Source organism: Procambarus clarkii, chromosome 3, assembly GCF_040958095.1.
Source record: "Procambarus clarkii isolate CNS0578487 chromosome 3, FALCON_Pclarkii_2.0, whole genome shotgun sequence".
In the NCBI taxonomy this organism is placed as follows: Eukaryota; Metazoa; Arthropoda; class Malacostraca; order Decapoda; family Cambaridae; genus Procambarus; species Procambarus clarkii.
In genome coordinates, this window is record NC_091152.1 from 16,819,863 (window position 1) to 16,838,415 (window position 18,553).

Genomic DNA, 18,553 nt, shown 5'->3' on the forward strand with positions numbered 1-18,553 from the left:
CTTTGTTCATTCTCTGTTATTGTGTTTTAACTGCTTCTTGATAGTTAAGTGTGTATTGATGATGAGATTAGACTTTGGTTGATGGTATTTAATAGCAAATAAATATATTTTACCCAAGTTTACTGTAGCGTCCATGTCGACAAGGTCAGGCATTTTCTTCCTCATAGAAGGACTCATTATTTTGTCAAATAATGTCTTAGATATGTATTTACAATAACTCTGGTCGCTTCAATAAATATGATTTTGTTTGAAATTATTTCATTCTTTGAAATGTTTATTTAGATTAAAAAATTCTAATGTTTATTCAGGTAAAGTACATACATACAAGGTGTGATACAAACATTGATGGATTTATAGATAGAGCTAGTACATACAATGCCTAAAGCCACTATTACACAAAGCGTTTCGGGCAGGAAAAACACTAAGACTAAAACTTAATACTTATTGAGATTAAAAGTATAAATTGTGCTGAGAAAATATAAAAATATTTGCCGGGCCTTTGTCTGGTGTGCTGTCATCGACGGTTCGGGTGTCGGCCGCTCTGTTGAAGCTGTTTGCTCCCATCCTGAAGGAGACGGTGTGTCTGTTCTTTGCTTCTCACCTCGCGTGTCAACAGGCTGTACTTGCTCTCTTTGGAATCCGCTTGGGCCTTGGCTCTTGGGTTTTCATCACCGTTTTGTCCGTTCTTGTTTGCGGAGTCTGCTGTCATGGAGTTTCTGCAGGCAGTTTTGTCTAGTTGTCGTCCTATGTCGGACTTGTTGGTTCTCTGGGGCGGCTGTTCTCGGTCTTCTCGGAAGGGTCGTGCTAGGGCTTGGGGTTCTGCTTCTCGAGGTGGGCCATTGTTGTCAGCTTTTGAGCCGACGTTGTCTTCAGAGCCGGTGTCATCTGGTCAGCGTGATGATCGCTCTGTTCGCTGGCTGGCTTCTTGCAAGGGGGTCGGCCCTTTTGCGGTTTGAAGGGACCTTTCGTGCCAACGTCATATAAATATGACATGGGTGTGGATCACAAATTTCTCTGAACTTCAGTAGTAGTCAGGGAAAGTCGAAAATTCCAGTTTGGCAACAGGATGCTGCTTCTGAAAACTTTCCTTATTAAGACTACTCATAGCCCAGTCGATAGAGCTTCAGTCTCACACGCATGGGGTTCACGATTTGAGACTCCAACAGCCCAAGTGAATGGAATGTTTACTCCCACAGAAGTGTGGATGACAATTTATATCCTTATAATATGATTCTGTATCCCATCCCCCTACTCTTTTTGTCCAAATTTTTCAATCTTCCTAATTATTTTGTGCAATTGGTAAGCCTCTGTACTAACTTTACTTCCCTGCACGGAACATCACAGGATCTGGTAACTCCCAGGAGACCACCTTTTGAGAACACTGACACAGGAGTGTTCATTGGGGGTTTCTCTTGTCTCATTTTTAGCATTTTTTTTTATTTATATATACAAGAGTTCTTATTTTCTTGTACAGCCACTAGTATGTGTAGAGTTTTGGGCAAGTCCTTAATCCTATGTTCCCTGGAATACGACCCCCGTGAAGAACTGTTTTTACAACCAAGTACCCATTTTACTGTTGAGTTAAACAGAGGCTACAGTTAAGGATTTCCACCCAGTAAATCCTCCCTGGTCAGGGTACGAACCCCAGGACAAAGCGCTCGCGAAACGCCAGGCGAGCATCTTAACCACTATGCCATGGAGACTGGTGGCATAGTGTAATAAACTGTAATAAATTAATATTCATCTTTCTCAGTTGTCTATTTTACTCTGGTTTATTGATATTAATATACAGCTTGAGTGTTGGTGTTGCATGTATGGTGTCATATTTGGGGGCAGGTTGGAGTAATCAGTGTTTCATCAACAGGACCTGCTGGCCAGAGCTGAGGCGTCAGAGAACTTCAATCATACCCGTGAGCTCCATGCCCAGGCCTTACACATAGCTCTGAGGGTAAGTCTTTGCTAATGTATTTCTTTTCCTGTCTGTTCTTTTCATCCTTATCCCTCATGGGATATATTTTTTCTTTATTCCTCAGTTGTTCCAATCCTGGATGATTGGAACCTGTTATGAAGTACCATTGTCCATATAATCATAGATATTATTTCTTCCACATTTTACTACTATTTTAAGAAAATACTTGTTTTCTCCACAAATATTCAAAAGGTGACACACTAGGAACTCACAATAGGGTGACATATCTTTGTGAAAATCATATTACTTTTAGCATATCGTATTCCAGTGTGTTAAGACGTGCGTTTGGGGTGACCCATGATGCTGGTTCGATCCCTGTCCTGCTCCAATGATTTATTCACATGTGATCATTGACGTATGTACATGTCTACCATCAGATCTGGCTTGGCTCCCAACGTTCATCCTCTCTCCATCCACCTCCAGCATGTCTCTGACCATTTCTAATCTTCCGTCAGCTCCAGCTTGGCCTCCACCATTCCTTCCTTCTATTCCATTAAGTTCCATCTTGATTTCTACCATTTCTTTTTTCATCCAGCTACCAATTGACTCCCTAATATTAATGTCTTTCCCATCAGCTCAAGCTTGGCTCTCGGTACAGCATTCCTATTCTTCCAATCATCTTTAGCTTGGCTCTTATTTTAAATTATTTTCTATCCAGCTTGGTTCATACCATTCTTTGGTTTCCATGTAGGCACAACTTGAGTTCCACCTTTTAAGGATATAGTACTCTATGATTGCATTTTCCTTGACCCTTGAATGCCCAGTGTAATGCTCTACTCTTCCGTGTACATAATTCTGCCACAATCTTTACATGGAAATAGCTTTTGTGCTCAGCATATACAATTTTCCTTGGAACATCAGTAGCACTGGCAGCCATTACTTAGATTTTCATTTATGCTTTGTGAGTGTTTTTTATGTCACCACATTGCTTGTATCCTAGCCTTCTAGTTCCCTCTGACCGTGGCCAGAATTATATTCCTTATACCCCATAAGATTGAGGGTCCGATGGGTTCAGTGCTTCTTCCTCTACAAGCTGACTCCTCTTGAGTCACTTCGCTGCAGGGCAGTGCATAAAACTTGTTCTTCCCTGTTGATGGGAGAGACAAGCTTTGGTCTGTGCCATGCATGTAAAAGACCTGCAGATAGTGATGATTGTTCTGTTCGCTGGCAGGCTTCCCGTAAGGGGGTCGGCCCTTTCGCGGTTCGAAGGGACCTTTCATGCTCGGACCTTCTCCTGTTACGTGTTGGGTTTTGCATTTAACCGAGGACAATTTTTCATGGCTGTTTACTCCCTCACTTGCTGAGTGGCCTAGGTCAGAGTTCGATTAATGTCTGCTTTACCGAGATGCTTTTTTCCTGTGTTCAGCACGCCTGCCTATCTATGTGATGGTCCAGGTAACCAGTATTCCTTGTACCTGTAGGGGTTTCATTGTCTTAAACGTGGTAGCAGTAGTGTTGATATGGCTTTCCTATCTCATTTCGTTCCTGACTCTAATATGCAGTTTTTCAGGATATTCTTTGGTGCTTTTGTACCCCAGTAGCCATCCCTATTGTTCCTGTCATTTGGCCTATTGGGCTCAAGTGTCCTTTCATCCGAATTTATTTACCATTTGCCAGCACTGGATTTCAGTTATGACCGAGCTGCCTTCTCGGGTGACTGTCTATTGGGATGTGGCCGCTTTGCAAAACCAGACTCTATGATGTAGGCTTTCACAGCCTCTGGTGCGATGGCATGTGTGACAATCTATGGTCAATTCGGTTGGCTTAGGTTTGTTTACTCTCTCAGTATCCTCAGCTTTATATCGTGAATCATCTGGCACCAATGGCTGTGGGAGTGAAGGAAGCAGAACCAGGAGGCTGCCCCCTCTTGTAATGTAATTATGACAGAGGCCTACTTATCTTGATTCCTTTATCTTTCATAATGGGCATGTAGGTAAGGCTTTCTCAGGGGGTTCCCTCTGTTGAGGCTTTGGGCTCTGGAGGGAATGCAAGCTGCCTTCATAAGCTCCCTTCTCTGTGGAAAAAATCACAGGATTTTGGGGTTGCTGGAGGACGGTTTATACTTGCCATAATTCTGATGCTCATTACAGTTTCATTCCTTGACGTAAGGGTTTCTTGCTACGTAGTCTCTTATTCCTTCACTCAGTAAAAGCTCGATGTCTCTTCTACTTCCCTGAAGCTAGATTTCCCAGGTCCTGGTGTGTGGCCTGATACACTACTACTGAGGAGGTTTTCCTTCCAGTGTTGTTCGATGGGACTTACCTCGGTTATTCAGTTTTTCTCCTGGGGCCCCGTTTGCTACCCAGTTCTCTACTTTTCTTTTTTTTTTTTTTTTTTTTTTTTTTGAGATATATACAAGAGTTGTTACATTCATGTACAGCCACTAGTACGCGTAGCGTTTCGGGCAGGTCCCTGGAATACGATCCCCTGCCGTGAAGAATCGTTTTTTCATCCAAGTACACATTTTACTGTTGCGTTAAACAGAGGCTACAGTTAAGGAATTGCGCCCAGTAAATCCTCCCCGGCCAGGATACGAACCCATGACATAGCGCTCGCGGAACGCCAGGCGAGTGTCTTACCACTACACCACGGAGACTGTAAAACCCCGCAACTGGGTAGCAAACGGGGCCCCAGGAGAAAAACTGAATAACCGAGGTAAGTCCCATCGAACAACACTGGAAGGAAAACCTCCTCAGTAGTAGTGTATCAGGCCACACACCAGGAGACTGTTCTCTTTCAAGAGGTTTGGCTGGTTTGGTGTTATAATGTGCATCCTTTCTGCTGCCCACTCAGGTGTCATGGTAGTGGCCTTCAACTTTACTTTCTTCCTCTGGCTGGTCTGGTACCTGCACATCCAGGTTCGGTGGTCAGCGGGGCTCGTTTTGCCATGGTCATTAATGGTTTTGCCTTAGTGCCCAGCAAGGTGGGGGGGGGTTTATCAGTACACTTTTAGACCTGCCTGGTACAGTGTTGTCTGACAGTTTTGGATAATGTCTCTGGGTTTTCAGCAGTTTTGGTACTTTTCCCAAAAGTAATTTTAGTCTAAAGACAGAATGTTCGTTTCTTTTTTGTCCTCTCGGTTCTCGCTGCCCCTTCGGTTCACTTTCTTTCTTCGGTGTGGGTGATCTTAAACCCCCCATCCCCCCCTGCTCCCTATATAATAGGGAGCAGGGGGGGGGGGGTTTATAGAATGGGACCTATATAATGGGGCCAGGTTCTGGTCTCTAGTAAGCCATTTAAGGACTCCTAGGGCTGATGTGACACATGCTGAGCTATCTCAGTATGGCTAGCTACAGGAAGCCTTGGGGCCTCCCACATTTCATTACTTTCGACGTGTTCTTCCTGAGTAAAGTGTATTTATTTACAGACTACAGTATCCACTCAATTTAACGGCCTATATGGGGCTGTACCCTGGTCGTTATTTCTAGAGCTCCGTTATTTCCGAAGTTAAGTCGGGTCGGGTAATTTTTCAAGTAACATTCAGGTAGGATATATTTTATACTGTATAACTAAAATTAAATAAAATTCATTGTGTAATTGCGTTCCAATTTGGTGCCACGCCAACGATTAAGCCAGCTGGTGGCTGCTGCATGGATAATGTTTGAACACGGTCTGATCAAGTCCAGATGGGTGGGAAAAAATTGGTTCTTTCCTGTGTATTGCAATATATTTCACGTATCAATCAGTGATTTTTAATATTTTCTCAATAAAATTTTAGAGATGTGTTTTTTTTTACCCTGAACAATGCAGGTAATGTATTTTTAATGTTATGACACAGGCTGTGGCGGCCAGGCAATAACAATGGCGATCGCGCCTTGTCACCGAGAGCTAGCCAAGACGAAATATTTTGAGCTCACGGTTTCTCTGCTAATGATAGAATATACATTTGCAGAGATTAATATGTAACTTTTGTTGAAAAAACAATATGTTGAAATACTATAATAAAATTGGTGAACTGACTTACTTTTAATGAAGCTGAAGATTACGGAGCTGTGAAGCTGTGAAGATTACGTCATCCTCTGCAGCGCTTGTTTTATATTCTTCAGTACTATATACAGGGTACATACAGTATGAACACTTATTTTCAGGCATTCACTTCACACAACAGCTAGCCTTACTACTAATTCACATGAGTTCTAATTCTAATTCACAATTGAAAATTGTTTCTACTGTATATTTACACTGTACAGTACAGTATCTTTTGTCAAGGCTTAAATAATCATTAACACTTACAATACTGTACTCTATCAACACTTTTTACACTAATTTATATGCTTTTCAATCATATTTTATATCGTTAGTGGAGGCTACACGACTTTTGATGGGAATTCAGCATCAGCGGGTGCAACATGACTTGCAGAGCATTCGTTGCTGGCGGATGCTCCATGACTTGTCGATGGGAATTCAGCATCGGCAGGTGCAGCATATCTTGCAGAGCATTCGTTGCCGGCGGAGGCTGCACAACTTATCGATGGGAATTCAGCATTGGCGGGTGCAGCATAGCTTGCAGAGCATTCGTTGCCAGCGGAGGCTACGCGACTTGTTGATGGGAATTCAGCATCGGCGGGTGCAGCATAGCTTGCAGAGCATTCGTGGCCGGCGGAGGCTGCACAATTTGTTGATGAGAATTCAGCATCGGTGGGTGCAGCATAGCTTGCAGAGCATTCGTTGCCAGCGGATGCTGCATGACTTTTTGAATTCCCAGTGGGTGCTTTCACGAACCGTTGAAATCATGAATTTATCTATTTTTGTCTGAATTTGATTTTCTCTGGCTAATATTCTGAGACATTGCTCTCAGCCGTGCGAGTTAACAGTAAACAATGCGGTCACATGGCCAGGGGCAGTACGTTCTAGGTCCGTGGGAAAAAAAATACCTTTTATAGTACTGTATAGGCAATAGGCATTTAATATGAAAACAAAGAATTTTGTTTAATAACAATTGTTTTAAAATATTTTATTAATAATAATTTAGAATTTTCTTCATAAAACTGAATCATTTTAAAAGAAAGTTAAGATTTAATATACCACTCTGGATGATCGCCTGGTTACCATTTGAGGGGCTGCCGATGCCATAACAAACCCAGTACCGACCATCGGTAATATCGACCACCAGACCGGTATATGAGGCTCCAGATACCGATCTCCCAAACCGGTCGTTAATACCGGCAGATCGGTATAAAAGAGGTCGTTAAATTGAGTGGATACTGTAGTTGCAACTACGAAATTTCAAAATTTCATGATTCCTATATGAAGGCAATATTACTAGGGCAATATGATGAGCTCCTTAAGTCAATATTCAGGAAAGCGCTCAACCTAGATTTAGATGACATTAGGACCAAGCAACACTACTAGTGAGGTTTTGAAGAAAAGGTGTACGAAAGGCAACTGAGGTAGCACTTACAGCATTCTTATCCTCGTGTACAGCAGCCAACAAATTAGTAGGGCAGATCCTACTGGAACGTATGAGAAACACAGCTGGAACTCATGGTCAAATGTTCATCGAAGCAGCCAGTCAATGGGAAACCATTGCTCATCCTTTACCCCGACCACAAGCCCCAAAACCACAAGCAGGCCTACTGGGATAGCCCCATAATGGAAAAGACTGCCACAAAAATGCTTGAAAACGCAGATGCTGAAAACAAAGCCCGCCTCCTAGCAGTAATAGCACCCCATGCCATGGATTTTTTATTTGCTGTACCCAATGCAGCCCTGGGAACTCGCCTCAATCATGATTCTCTCCGCATTGGAGTTGCCCTTCGCCTTGCTGCTTCCATCCTCGCCAAATATAGGTGCATCTGCGGAATTGCAATGGCAGACCAATATGGTTGTCATAGTCTGGTATGTCGTAAATCACAGGGTAAGATTGCAAGACATGAGGAAGTCAACGACATCATCAAGAGGAGCCTCGCCACAGCTCGCTGCCCAGCACAAAGAGAACCACACTTATTCAGACCCAACGAACCTCTGAAGCACCTTGACGGGGTCACCTTGCTTCCTTGGAAGGATGGTAAGTAAGTAGTGTGCGACTACACATGTACTTCCACACTGGCCAGTACCTACCTCTACCACAGCACACGGGAAATAGGCGGCGCTGCTACTTTCAGGAAAACGCAGAAAGCCATCAAATACAGAGGTCTGGCACACTGCTACAGCTTTGTTCCAATCGGTTCAGAAACCCTCGGTTCATGGGGGAAAATGTGCATTTAAGTTCCTGAAGGAATTGAGTGACAAATTGATCGGCGTTACAAAAGACCAGAGAGCGAAAAGTTTCTTGTTCCAGCTCCTCAATGTCGCAATTCAGAGGGGAAATGCCCGTTAAATCTTGAGCACGAGTCTAACTTCAGAGGAATTCAAAGAAGTGTTTGACTTGCAACAATGATCGAATCTGTCCATTACATTTAATAATGTTTCTCTTTAGCATGTTTGGTAAAATACTATCCCCAAGATTACCATCAGAGTGCCGGCGGGCTGATGGGGAAATAGCCTTGGCTACCATCAGCTTTTGTCCGGTCGTGATGGTCAAGTGGATAAGGTGCCCTGTACACCAGTTGCATAGTGCTCCTGGCAGTATGGGTTCGAGTCACTTCTGGGGTGTGAGTTTTCAGTTGCATGTATGCCTGGGGACCATTCAGGCTTGTGTGTGTGTGTGTATGTATGTATGTATAATATATATAATATATATAATATATATAATATATATAATATATATATATATATATATATATATATATATATATATATATATATATATATATATATATGTCGTACCTAGTAGCCAGAACGCACTTCTTGGCCTACTATGCAAGGCCCGATTTGCCTAACAAGCCAAGTTTCCATGAATTAATTGTTTTTCCACTACCTAACCTACCTAACCTAACCTAACCTAACTTTTTCGGCCACCTAACCCAACCTAACCTATAAAGATAGGTTAGGTTAGGTTAGGTAGGGTTGGTTCGGTTCGATCATATATCTACGTTAATTTTAACTCCAATAAAAAAAAATTGACCTCATACATAATGAAATAGGTAGCTTTATCATTTCATAAGAAAAAAATTAGAGAAAATATAATAATTCAGGAAAACTTGGCTTATTAGGCAAATCGGGCCTTGCATAGTAGGCTGAGAAGTGCGTTCTGGCTACTAGGTACGACATATATATATATATATATATATATATGTCGTACCTAGTAGCCAGAACTCACTTCTCAGCCTACTATTCAAGGCCCGATTTGCCTAATAAGCCAAGTTTTCCTGAATTAATATATTTACTATAATTTTTTTCTTATGAAATGATAAAGCAACCCCTTTTCTCTATGTATGAGGTCAATTTTTTTTATTGGAGTTAAAATTAACGTAGATATATGACCGAACCTAACCAACCCTACCTAACCTAACCTAACCTATATTTATAGGTAAGGTTACGTTAGGTAGCCAAAAAAAGCTAGGTTAGGTTAGGTTAGGTAGGTTAGGTAGACGAAAAAACATTAATTCATGAAAACTTGGCTTATTAGGCAAATCGGGCCTTGAATAGTAGGCTGAGAAGTGCGTTCTGGCTATTAGGTACGACATATATATATATATATATATATATATATATATATATATATATATATATATATATATATATATATATATATATATATATTATATATATATATATATATATATATATATATATATATATATTATATATATATATATGTCGTACCTAGTAGCCAGAACTCACTTTTTGGCCTACTATGCAAGGCCCGATTTGCCTAATAAGCCAAGTTTTCATGAATTAATTGTTTTTCGACTACCTAACCTACCTAACCTAACCTAACCTAACTTTTTCGGCTACCTAACCAAACCTAACCTATAAAGATAGGTTAGGTTAGGTTAGGTAGGGTTGGTTAGGTTCGGTCATATATCTACGTTAATTTTAACCCCAATAAAAAAAATTGACCTCATACATAATGAAATGGGTAGCTTTATCATTTCATTAGAAAAAAATTAGAGAAAATATATTAATTCAGGAAAACTTGGCTTATTAGGCAAATCGGGCCTTGCATTGTAGGCCAAAAAGTGAGTTCTGGCTACTAGGTACGACATATATATATATATATATATATATATATTATATATATATATATATATATATATATGTCGTACCTAGTAGCCAGAACGCACTTCTCAGCCTACTATGCAAGGCCCTTTTTGCCTAATAAGCCAAGTTTTCATGAATTAATTGTTTTTCGACAACCTAACCTAACTTTTTCGGCCACCTAACCTAACCTATAAAAATAGGTTAGGTTAGGTAGGGTTGGTTAGGTTTGGTCATATATCTACATTAATTTTAACTCCAATAAAAAAAAATTTACCTCATACATAATGAAATGGGTAGCTTTATCATTTCATAAGAAAAAAAATTGAGAAAATATATTAATTCATGAAAACTTGGCTTATTAGGCAAAAAGGGCCTTGCATAGTAGGCTGAGAAGTGCATTCTGGCTACTAGGTACGACACATATATATATATATATATATATATATATATATATATATATATATATGTCGTACCTAATAGCCAGAACGCACTTCTCAGCCTACTATTCAAGGCCCGATTTGCCTAATAAGCCAAGTTTTCATGAATTAATGTTTTTTCGTCTACCTAACCTACCTAACCTAACCTAACCTATCTTTTTTTGGCTACCTAACCTAACCTTACCTATAAATATAGGTTAGGTTAGGTTAGGTAGGGTTGGTTAGGTTCGGTCATATATCTACGTTAATTTTAACTCCAATAAAAAAAAATTGACCTCATACATAGAGAAAAGGGTTGCTTTATCATTTCATAAGAAAAAAATTATAGTAAATATATTAATTCAGGAAAACTTGGCTTATTAGGCAAATCGGGCCTTGAATAGTAGGCTGAGAAGTGCGTTCTGGCTACTAGGTACGACATATATATATATATATAATATATATATATATATAATATATATATATATACATATTTATATATATATACATATTTATATATATATACATATTTATATATATATACATATTTATATATATATACATATTTACATATATATATATATATATATATATATATATATATATATATATATATATATATATATATATATATATATATATATATGCCTCTGAAAACTCACACCCCAGAAGTGACTCGAACCCATACTCCCAGAAGCAACGCAACTGGTATGTACAAGACGCCTTAATCCACTTGACCATCACGACCGGACATAATGAGGTGATAGCCGAGGCTATTTGAACCACCCCACCGCCGGCACTCGGATAGTAATCTTGGGCATAGCATTTTACCAAATCACCTCATTCTTTGGGGCACACGTGAAGAACACAAATAAGTTTTCAGTTGTGAGTTTTCAGTTGCATATTGTCCTGGGGACCATTCAGGCTTGTTCGCATTTGTGTTCCTCATATATATATATATATATATATATATATATATATATATATATATATATATATATATATATATATATATATATATATATATATATATATATATATATATATATATATATATGCGAACAAGCCTGAATGGCCTGAATATATATATATATATATATATATATATATATATAATATATATAATATATATAATATATATATATATATATATATATATATAATATAATATAATATTGATTGTATAATAAATATATAATAGTATATTTTGGTAGCAGTCTTTCTTGTAAACATATGTTGTTGAATATGACTGAAAGGGTAAGATTAATGATTCTAACACGAATCTTCTCAATATTTCTTACGTTTTTCTTCACTGTTGGGGTTAATTGAAAAATTAACTCTTAACTCTCTAAGATGTGTGCCAGTTGCCAACATTGGGATTGCTAACAGGAAGTCCCCAATATGTTGGCCTGCTACGTACTGCTGTGAGGCGAGCAATGTCATGTTGTGTTGTTGCATATATGACAGTGTCAGACCACAAAAAAGGGATTGAAACAGGAATTAACTGAAATACTTTCGTATTTAATAAATACATCTTCAGAAGGATGGATTTACAAGTTAGTAGATTGGATATATAGGCAGGAGAGAGGTGAAGTGAAATGAGGTACAATGACATATATATATGAATGGGATTGGGGGGATATAAATAGGAGCTGCATCGTATGGGCCAATAGGCCCATACATGGATATTAATATCATAATATAGTGGATATTAACAAGGTATTAGTGAGACAAATGTGTATCAATGATCCTACTCAAATTGCTCTTTAACTGATCGATCAAAAATGTATCTAAATTATACAACCCACTGCTAATGTTCAAATTACATGATTTTGTAATCTGTATTAAAGCAGATTCAATTATGTTCCTATTGAAAGTACTTTTACAATTCATTATTGAACACGTCATCTCCCAATAAATTTGGTGAGAATTTTCTCACGAATGAACAAAGACCATTAGACATGCTTTGTTTGTTCATTATTATGTTTGTTCACATTATTTAAAAATTAAAGGCATACAATACATCACTATATATTTCAGTTCGGTTTTGTAACCAAACTAACGTCCTTGGTGGTGGTCTACCCAGATGATGAGTACATCGTAGTCTCCCCTCAAGACCAGCGCCATCACCACAGCAACGGCCATCCCTCTAGCTATTATCAGTCGTCTATTTCAAGTTATCGACGAACTGGTAGAAGCAATATACGTGGTAATAGACCTCAAGAACAGGGTTAGTAATATAGATAAAGAAACCAGCGTTGTATGTAATGAAACGCCATTTCCTGGGTGAGCCCCGGAGGCTTCCCTGGAGCTATCAGGCTAATATGTGATATATTAGACCGGAGCACAGTCTATGGAGTTAAGCCTACCAGGGACCATGAGCCCATTCAGAGAGGTGCCGGGAGTAATGGCCCTGGAAAACACCCATGTGGTTAGGGGGTTTTCCTTATCTGCCATCAACCAGGGTTAGGCACCCAGAAAGGTAGGCATAACAAAACAAATTCCACACGGTAAGAAAATGACAACGAAAACCGAAGAGAGGAATAACTCCCTCCTATCACAAGGATACATGCAAACATTACACTCCACTGTCGCGTAGCTTGCCTGTGCAGCTCTCCCATCCTCAAGAGGGGGAGGGGGAGCCCCGGACACCCCTGCACCAGCTACCTAAAACTCCAGTTCAGAAGCTAAGCATCAAACAATGCGAAAAACTGCTGACTGGAGGGAGGGAGACTAGCCAAGGAGCCTCCGGGGCTCACCCAGAAAATAGCGTTTCATTACATTCAATGCTGGTTTTCCGTGGGGGAACCCCTACAGCTCCCAGGAGCTACATAACCAAAGATGAGAAAAAGGGTCTTACCCGGGAGGAGGCCTCCACACTCCTCCACACTCCCCACACTTTCCGTGGGGGAACCCCTACAGCTCCCAGGAGCTACATAACCAAAGATGAGAAAAAGAGGGTCTTACCCGGGAGGAGGCCTCCACACTCCTCAACGCGAATCCGAGACAACTGGCTGCATCCTGTGACCCAGAGCAACACAGGAATGCCCAGGAGCAGGAACATTAACCAAATAGCGGGTAGCCAGGACCTTGTTCTGCCTCCAAAATACCCGTGCTCAAATATCAGCCCAGGTCATGTTGCCAAAAACGGCAGCCAATTCAGCAAACTTCTTAACATCATGGGCACGAGGATAGACCACAGGCTGGCTAGACTTAATAACCTTGCGGAAACCTGGGAGACAGGAGCCCTGAAACAGTGAATGAGGGAAACTGGATCAACCCAAAGCGCATCCCCAGCCACCGAAGCCGAAGTTTGCAGATAATGGTGAAGAGCCACAACTGGACACAACACATGATGCACCCCTGGCCTGACCAACCAAGCATCAATGAGCCAAGGACCCCTCTGGAAAGCAGCTATCTCGTTCTTCGCCAGAGGAGAAGGCTGCAACCAAACAAACCGACCACCAGGACCGAAAGAGCAGAAACACTGCACTGGAGGAGAGCATGAAGCTCACCGACCCAACCCCCAGTGGCCGATGCCAACAGAAACAGAGCCTTGGAAAAACAATCTTGAACCGAAGGGGCCACCACAAACCCAGGAGAGGAAAGATAGGAGAGCATCCTGTCCAAGGACCAGGACGGCTTGGGCAGTGCATAAACAAGCTGGAAGTGAAACAAAGCATGAGAAAGCTTACAGAATCGAACAGAAGTGACACCTACCCCGAATGCAAGCTGGAGCGGCTTCGCCAGCTCCACACAATACGAGGCACCAGTAATAGGCATCAAATGACGGTCCTGAAAAAGCCAAGACAGAAAGGACAAGACAACCCGATCAGAAATTGAAGATGATTTACGAAGAGGGAGAAAATTGCGGAAAGAACACCAGGAAACTTCATACCATCGCCGAGACGAAACTCTCAGGTGGGACACCATCAACAAAGTCACCATACAAATACACCATACAAACCCATGGGTGATAAACCCGCGTCAAAAAGACCAGATACGAAGAGCAGAGGAGAAGACCAAACCGGCCATGTACCATGTACTCTTCCAACCTGCTGTTCGAGGCAGAGCCATGGAAAATGCCTCCGGGTTCACACACAGAGCAAGCAGTGCCTGGAACAAAAGCTGGGTCGGCCACCAAGGGGCTACAAGGGCTACTCTCTTTGTAGGACTCCAATAGAGCCAGAAACTGAAGCAACAGCTGGACCGGGAGGGAAAGGTACAGGTAACCCCAACTTGACCAGTCCTGCCAAAAGGTGTCCACCATGACAGCCTTGCAGGAGCCTGGTCACAAAGCTCCAGCCGAGAGGCGACGTGTCTGAGAACACATCGAGCGAGGGCTTGGGTAGGTGCCAAGACACTAAACCCCGAAAACAACGAATAGGAAGCTGGCGATGCAGCAACTGACGCAAGGCCCCCAGAGTACAACCCAGTGATTGTGAGAGAAGTGAATGGGGCGTCTCCAAAGGAACCACAACAGACACCAAAGTCAAACCCGACCCAGCAGGAAGACCAGCATGGCGAAGTTCAAACTCCTGCACAACTGCTTGAGCAACCGCCGAGCAACCCAGACCCCCCCCCCCCCTCCAGAAACAGCCAAAGGCAGGACCACAGCCTCTGCAATGCCTCCGGAGGGAGAGACATGGAAGCGATCCGAGAGTCCCAAACAAAACCCAGCCACGTCCGAACCTTGGACGGAACCAGATGGGACTTACCCATTTCACCAGGAACCCGAACCCGGTGAGCCGGGAAAGAACCACACCCCTGGCGAGCAGACAAGCGGACGGACTGGGAGCCCACACCTGCCAGTCATCGAGGTAGGCCAGGACCCGAACCTCTAGCAGAAACAAACGGGTCACCACGACCTGGGTAAGACGCGTGAATATGCGAGGTGACGCTCAAGCCAAAAGGAAGGCAACATAAGTGATATGCCTGATGCCCCACCATGAAACCTAACCAGTCCTTAAGCCCCCACCATTGTATAGGAATGTGCCAATACTCATATCGAAAGTCCAGGGATACCATCCAGGCCCCCGGCTTTAAACAAAACTGGACCTGAGACAGAGTGGTCATCTGAAAGAAGGGGCAAGGAATCCAGGGGTTCAGACAGGACAAGTCCAGAATGAACCTCAGTTGCGTTTCGGCACTGGAATTCCACCTGAGGAACGGGATTGTTTCAACCACGCTCAAGCGCACCCACTCTAAGAAGATAACATGATGAAGAGAAAGAAGCCTGCCCCAAACCCTGTAATGGGGGAAGGAGCCATCGAACGCCACCACAGGCCAGATGACACCACCGAAAATGCCCACCAATCATGGGATCAAGCGCGAGCAAACAGAGCAAGCCTTTTCCCCCCTCCATCTCCCTGTCAATGGTGGGAACTGTGAAAAGGCTGACGCCCCTTACGAGAAGGCAGTCAACGAACAGAGCGATCATCGTGCCGACCGGATGATGCCGGCTCCAAAGGCAACATCGGCTCAGAAGCTGGCACCAATGGTCCACTTCGACCAGTGGAATTCCAAGCCCTGGCACGACCCTTCCGAGAAGGCCAAGAACGGCCACCCCAGAGAACCAACAAGTCCGACATAGGATGGTAACTAGATGAAGCTGTCAGCAGATTCCGCAAACGGCAACGGACAAAACAGCGACGAAAACCTAAGAGCCAGGGCCCAAGTGTATTCCAAAGTGAGGGCGAGCACAGCCTGACGGTATCGAGGTTAGAAGTAAAGAACAGTGACACCATCTCCTTGAGGATAGCGAACAGCTTCAACAGCGCGGCCAATGCCCCAACCGCCAATGACAGCACACCAGATGTCGTTTCCCAGGTCATCCACAGGGTTATTTGGTCCAACCAGCCTGCGGTCTATCCTCGTGCCCATGATCTTCGTAAGTTTGCTGAGTTGGCTGCCGTCTTTAGTAATATGTCTTGGGCTGACATTCGGGCATGGGGTTTTTGGAGGTCGAACAGGGTCTTGGCCGCTCGCTACCTAGTCAATGTTCCTGGCCCTAGCCGGGCATGTGTTGCATTGGGTCGGCAGTTGTAGCCAGTTGTCTCAAGTTTGAGTTGAAGATCAAGTGCTGATTGTCTCCCTGGTCAGTCCCTCTTATTTTATCTCTGGATAAGTAGCTCTGGGGAGCTGAAGGGGCTCCCCCCAAAAAACCAGCAATGAATATAATGAAAGGCCATTTTCTGGGCGAGACCCGGAGGCTCCCTAGCATCCCTTTCTCCCCCTTGTTGGCGGTTAAGCGTTTTTTTTTACATCCATTTTCTGAACTAGGGGTGGATAGCCAGCACTGAGAGTCTGGGGCTCCCCCTCCCAGGGAGGGGGGGGGGAGCTGCGCAGACAGCGGTGTAGTGACGGTCGTGTTGTCATGCTAGTTTGCTCGTTTAGTTTAGGGTGTTCTGTTCAACATTTCTGTTTTCAGTAGTAATTGTTTAACGAGAGTGGGTTTGTTTCAGGGCGCCTACCTTTCTGGGTGCCTGACCCGGTTGATGGCAGACATAGAATGCTTGCAACCACACAGGGGTTTTTATGGGCCATTGCTCCTCACGCCTCATCTGACTGAGCCATCTTCTGGTTCCCGGTAGGCAGAACTCCATTCGCTTTGACTGATACCATGGTCTAGTACATTCATATCAGCCCAGATAGCTCCGGGGAGCCTCCGGGTCTCGCCCAGAAAATGGTTTTTCATTACATTCAATGCTGGTTTTTTTTAAGACTATTGTGCTCTTCAATCTCAACCATAATAAGGCTCTCTAACACTTCATAAATTGCAGCTATTCACTTACTGTACTTATCCAATTAAATTACCCAACTCCATATATGTATCAAATAATATATTGACTTGTAATGTGTAAATTAAAATTTACGTTTCAAAGCAAATTAACACTGAGCCATCTTCCCCAGTTGACATGGACCCTTACTTCATCGTGTACGCTCAAGGCCTGGACTTGCCGCTCTGTTTCAACTACCATGGTCAAAATGGAGACATCATGAACCTCATCAGAGACCCCCAGTCTGGTGAGTGTGTTATTTGCACCACTATTCAAAATATATGAACAAATACATGTTGCAAATATATATATATATATATATATATGTGTGTGTGTGTGTGCACTCGCCTATTTGTGCTTGCGAGGGTTGAGCTTTGGTTCTTTGGTCCCGCCTCTCAACTGTCAATCAACTGGTGTACAGATTCCTGAGCCTACTGGGCTCCATCATATCTACATTTGAAACTGTATATGGAGTCTGCCTCCACCACATCACTGCCTAATGCAGTTGTTTGTGGACAGTGCTGTGACTCAGTTTTTGCAGGCGGCTTCATCTAGTTGCCGTCCTCTTTCGGATTTGTTGGTTCTCCAGGGTGGCCATTCTCGGGACTCCCAGAAGGATCGGGTTCTCCTGGTCGAGATGGGCCCTTGGTGCCAGTTTCTGTTCGCTCTTCTTGTCGGCCAGTTTCTTGTGAGGGGCGTTGGCCCTTTCGCGGTGTGCCCCGTTGACTGGGCACTGGGAAAGGGAGGGGATGCTAGTTCTGTTTGCCCGCGCTTGGTCGCACGATTCGTGAACGTTTCTGGTCATGTCCTCCGGCCTGTGGTGGTGTTGGGCAGTTCCTCCTTCGGGGGGTTCGGGGCAGGCTTCTTCCCCTTCACTGCATCAGGTCATGTTGGAGTGGGTGCCCATGGGTGTGGTCGAAACGACCTCGTCCCTCCGTTGGGTTTCTCATCCGTTTTGAGTCCTGAAACAGGACTGTGTGGATCTTCGGTTCATTCTGGACTTGTCACATCTGAACTGCTGGATTCCTTGCCTCTCCTTTTGGATGACCACTGTGTCCCCAGAAGCTGGACCATCCAGCTTCACTTGGAGCCAGGTTGTTGGATGTTGTCTCTGGACCTCCAGGACGTGCCAATACGCATCCCCATTCATCTGGAGTTTAGGGACTGGTTAGGTTTGGTCATGGGGCAGCATGCTTACCACTTTCATTGCCTTTCTTTTGGCTTGAATCTGGCACCTCACGTTTTTATGCGCCTTACCCGGATCATGGTGGCCCGTCTGCGTCTACTAGGGGTTCGGGTGTTGG

The 18,553-nt window shown here is 43.1% G+C and overlaps 1 protein-coding gene across 2 annotated transcripts in view; it reads left to right on the top strand.

The window, feature by feature from the left end:
• Positions 1-18,553, top strand: part of LOC123760877 (inter-alpha-trypsin inhibitor heavy chain H3) — a 199,927-nt gene that overhangs the window by 170,087 nt on the left and 11,287 nt on the right. Inside the window, exons 13-15 of one of the 2 annotated variants that reach the window (XM_069329458.1) lie at positions 1,865-1,948; positions 12,511-12,700; positions 17,383-17,496. In XM_069329458.1, the coding sequence (XP_069185559.1) occupies positions 1,865-1,948; positions 12,511-12,700; positions 17,383-17,496 (388 nt within the window). The remainder of the gene's footprint in view (positions 1-1,864; positions 1,949-12,510; positions 12,701-17,382; positions 17,497-18,553) is intronic. The other variant, XM_069329465.1, reaches the window with a different exon arrangement.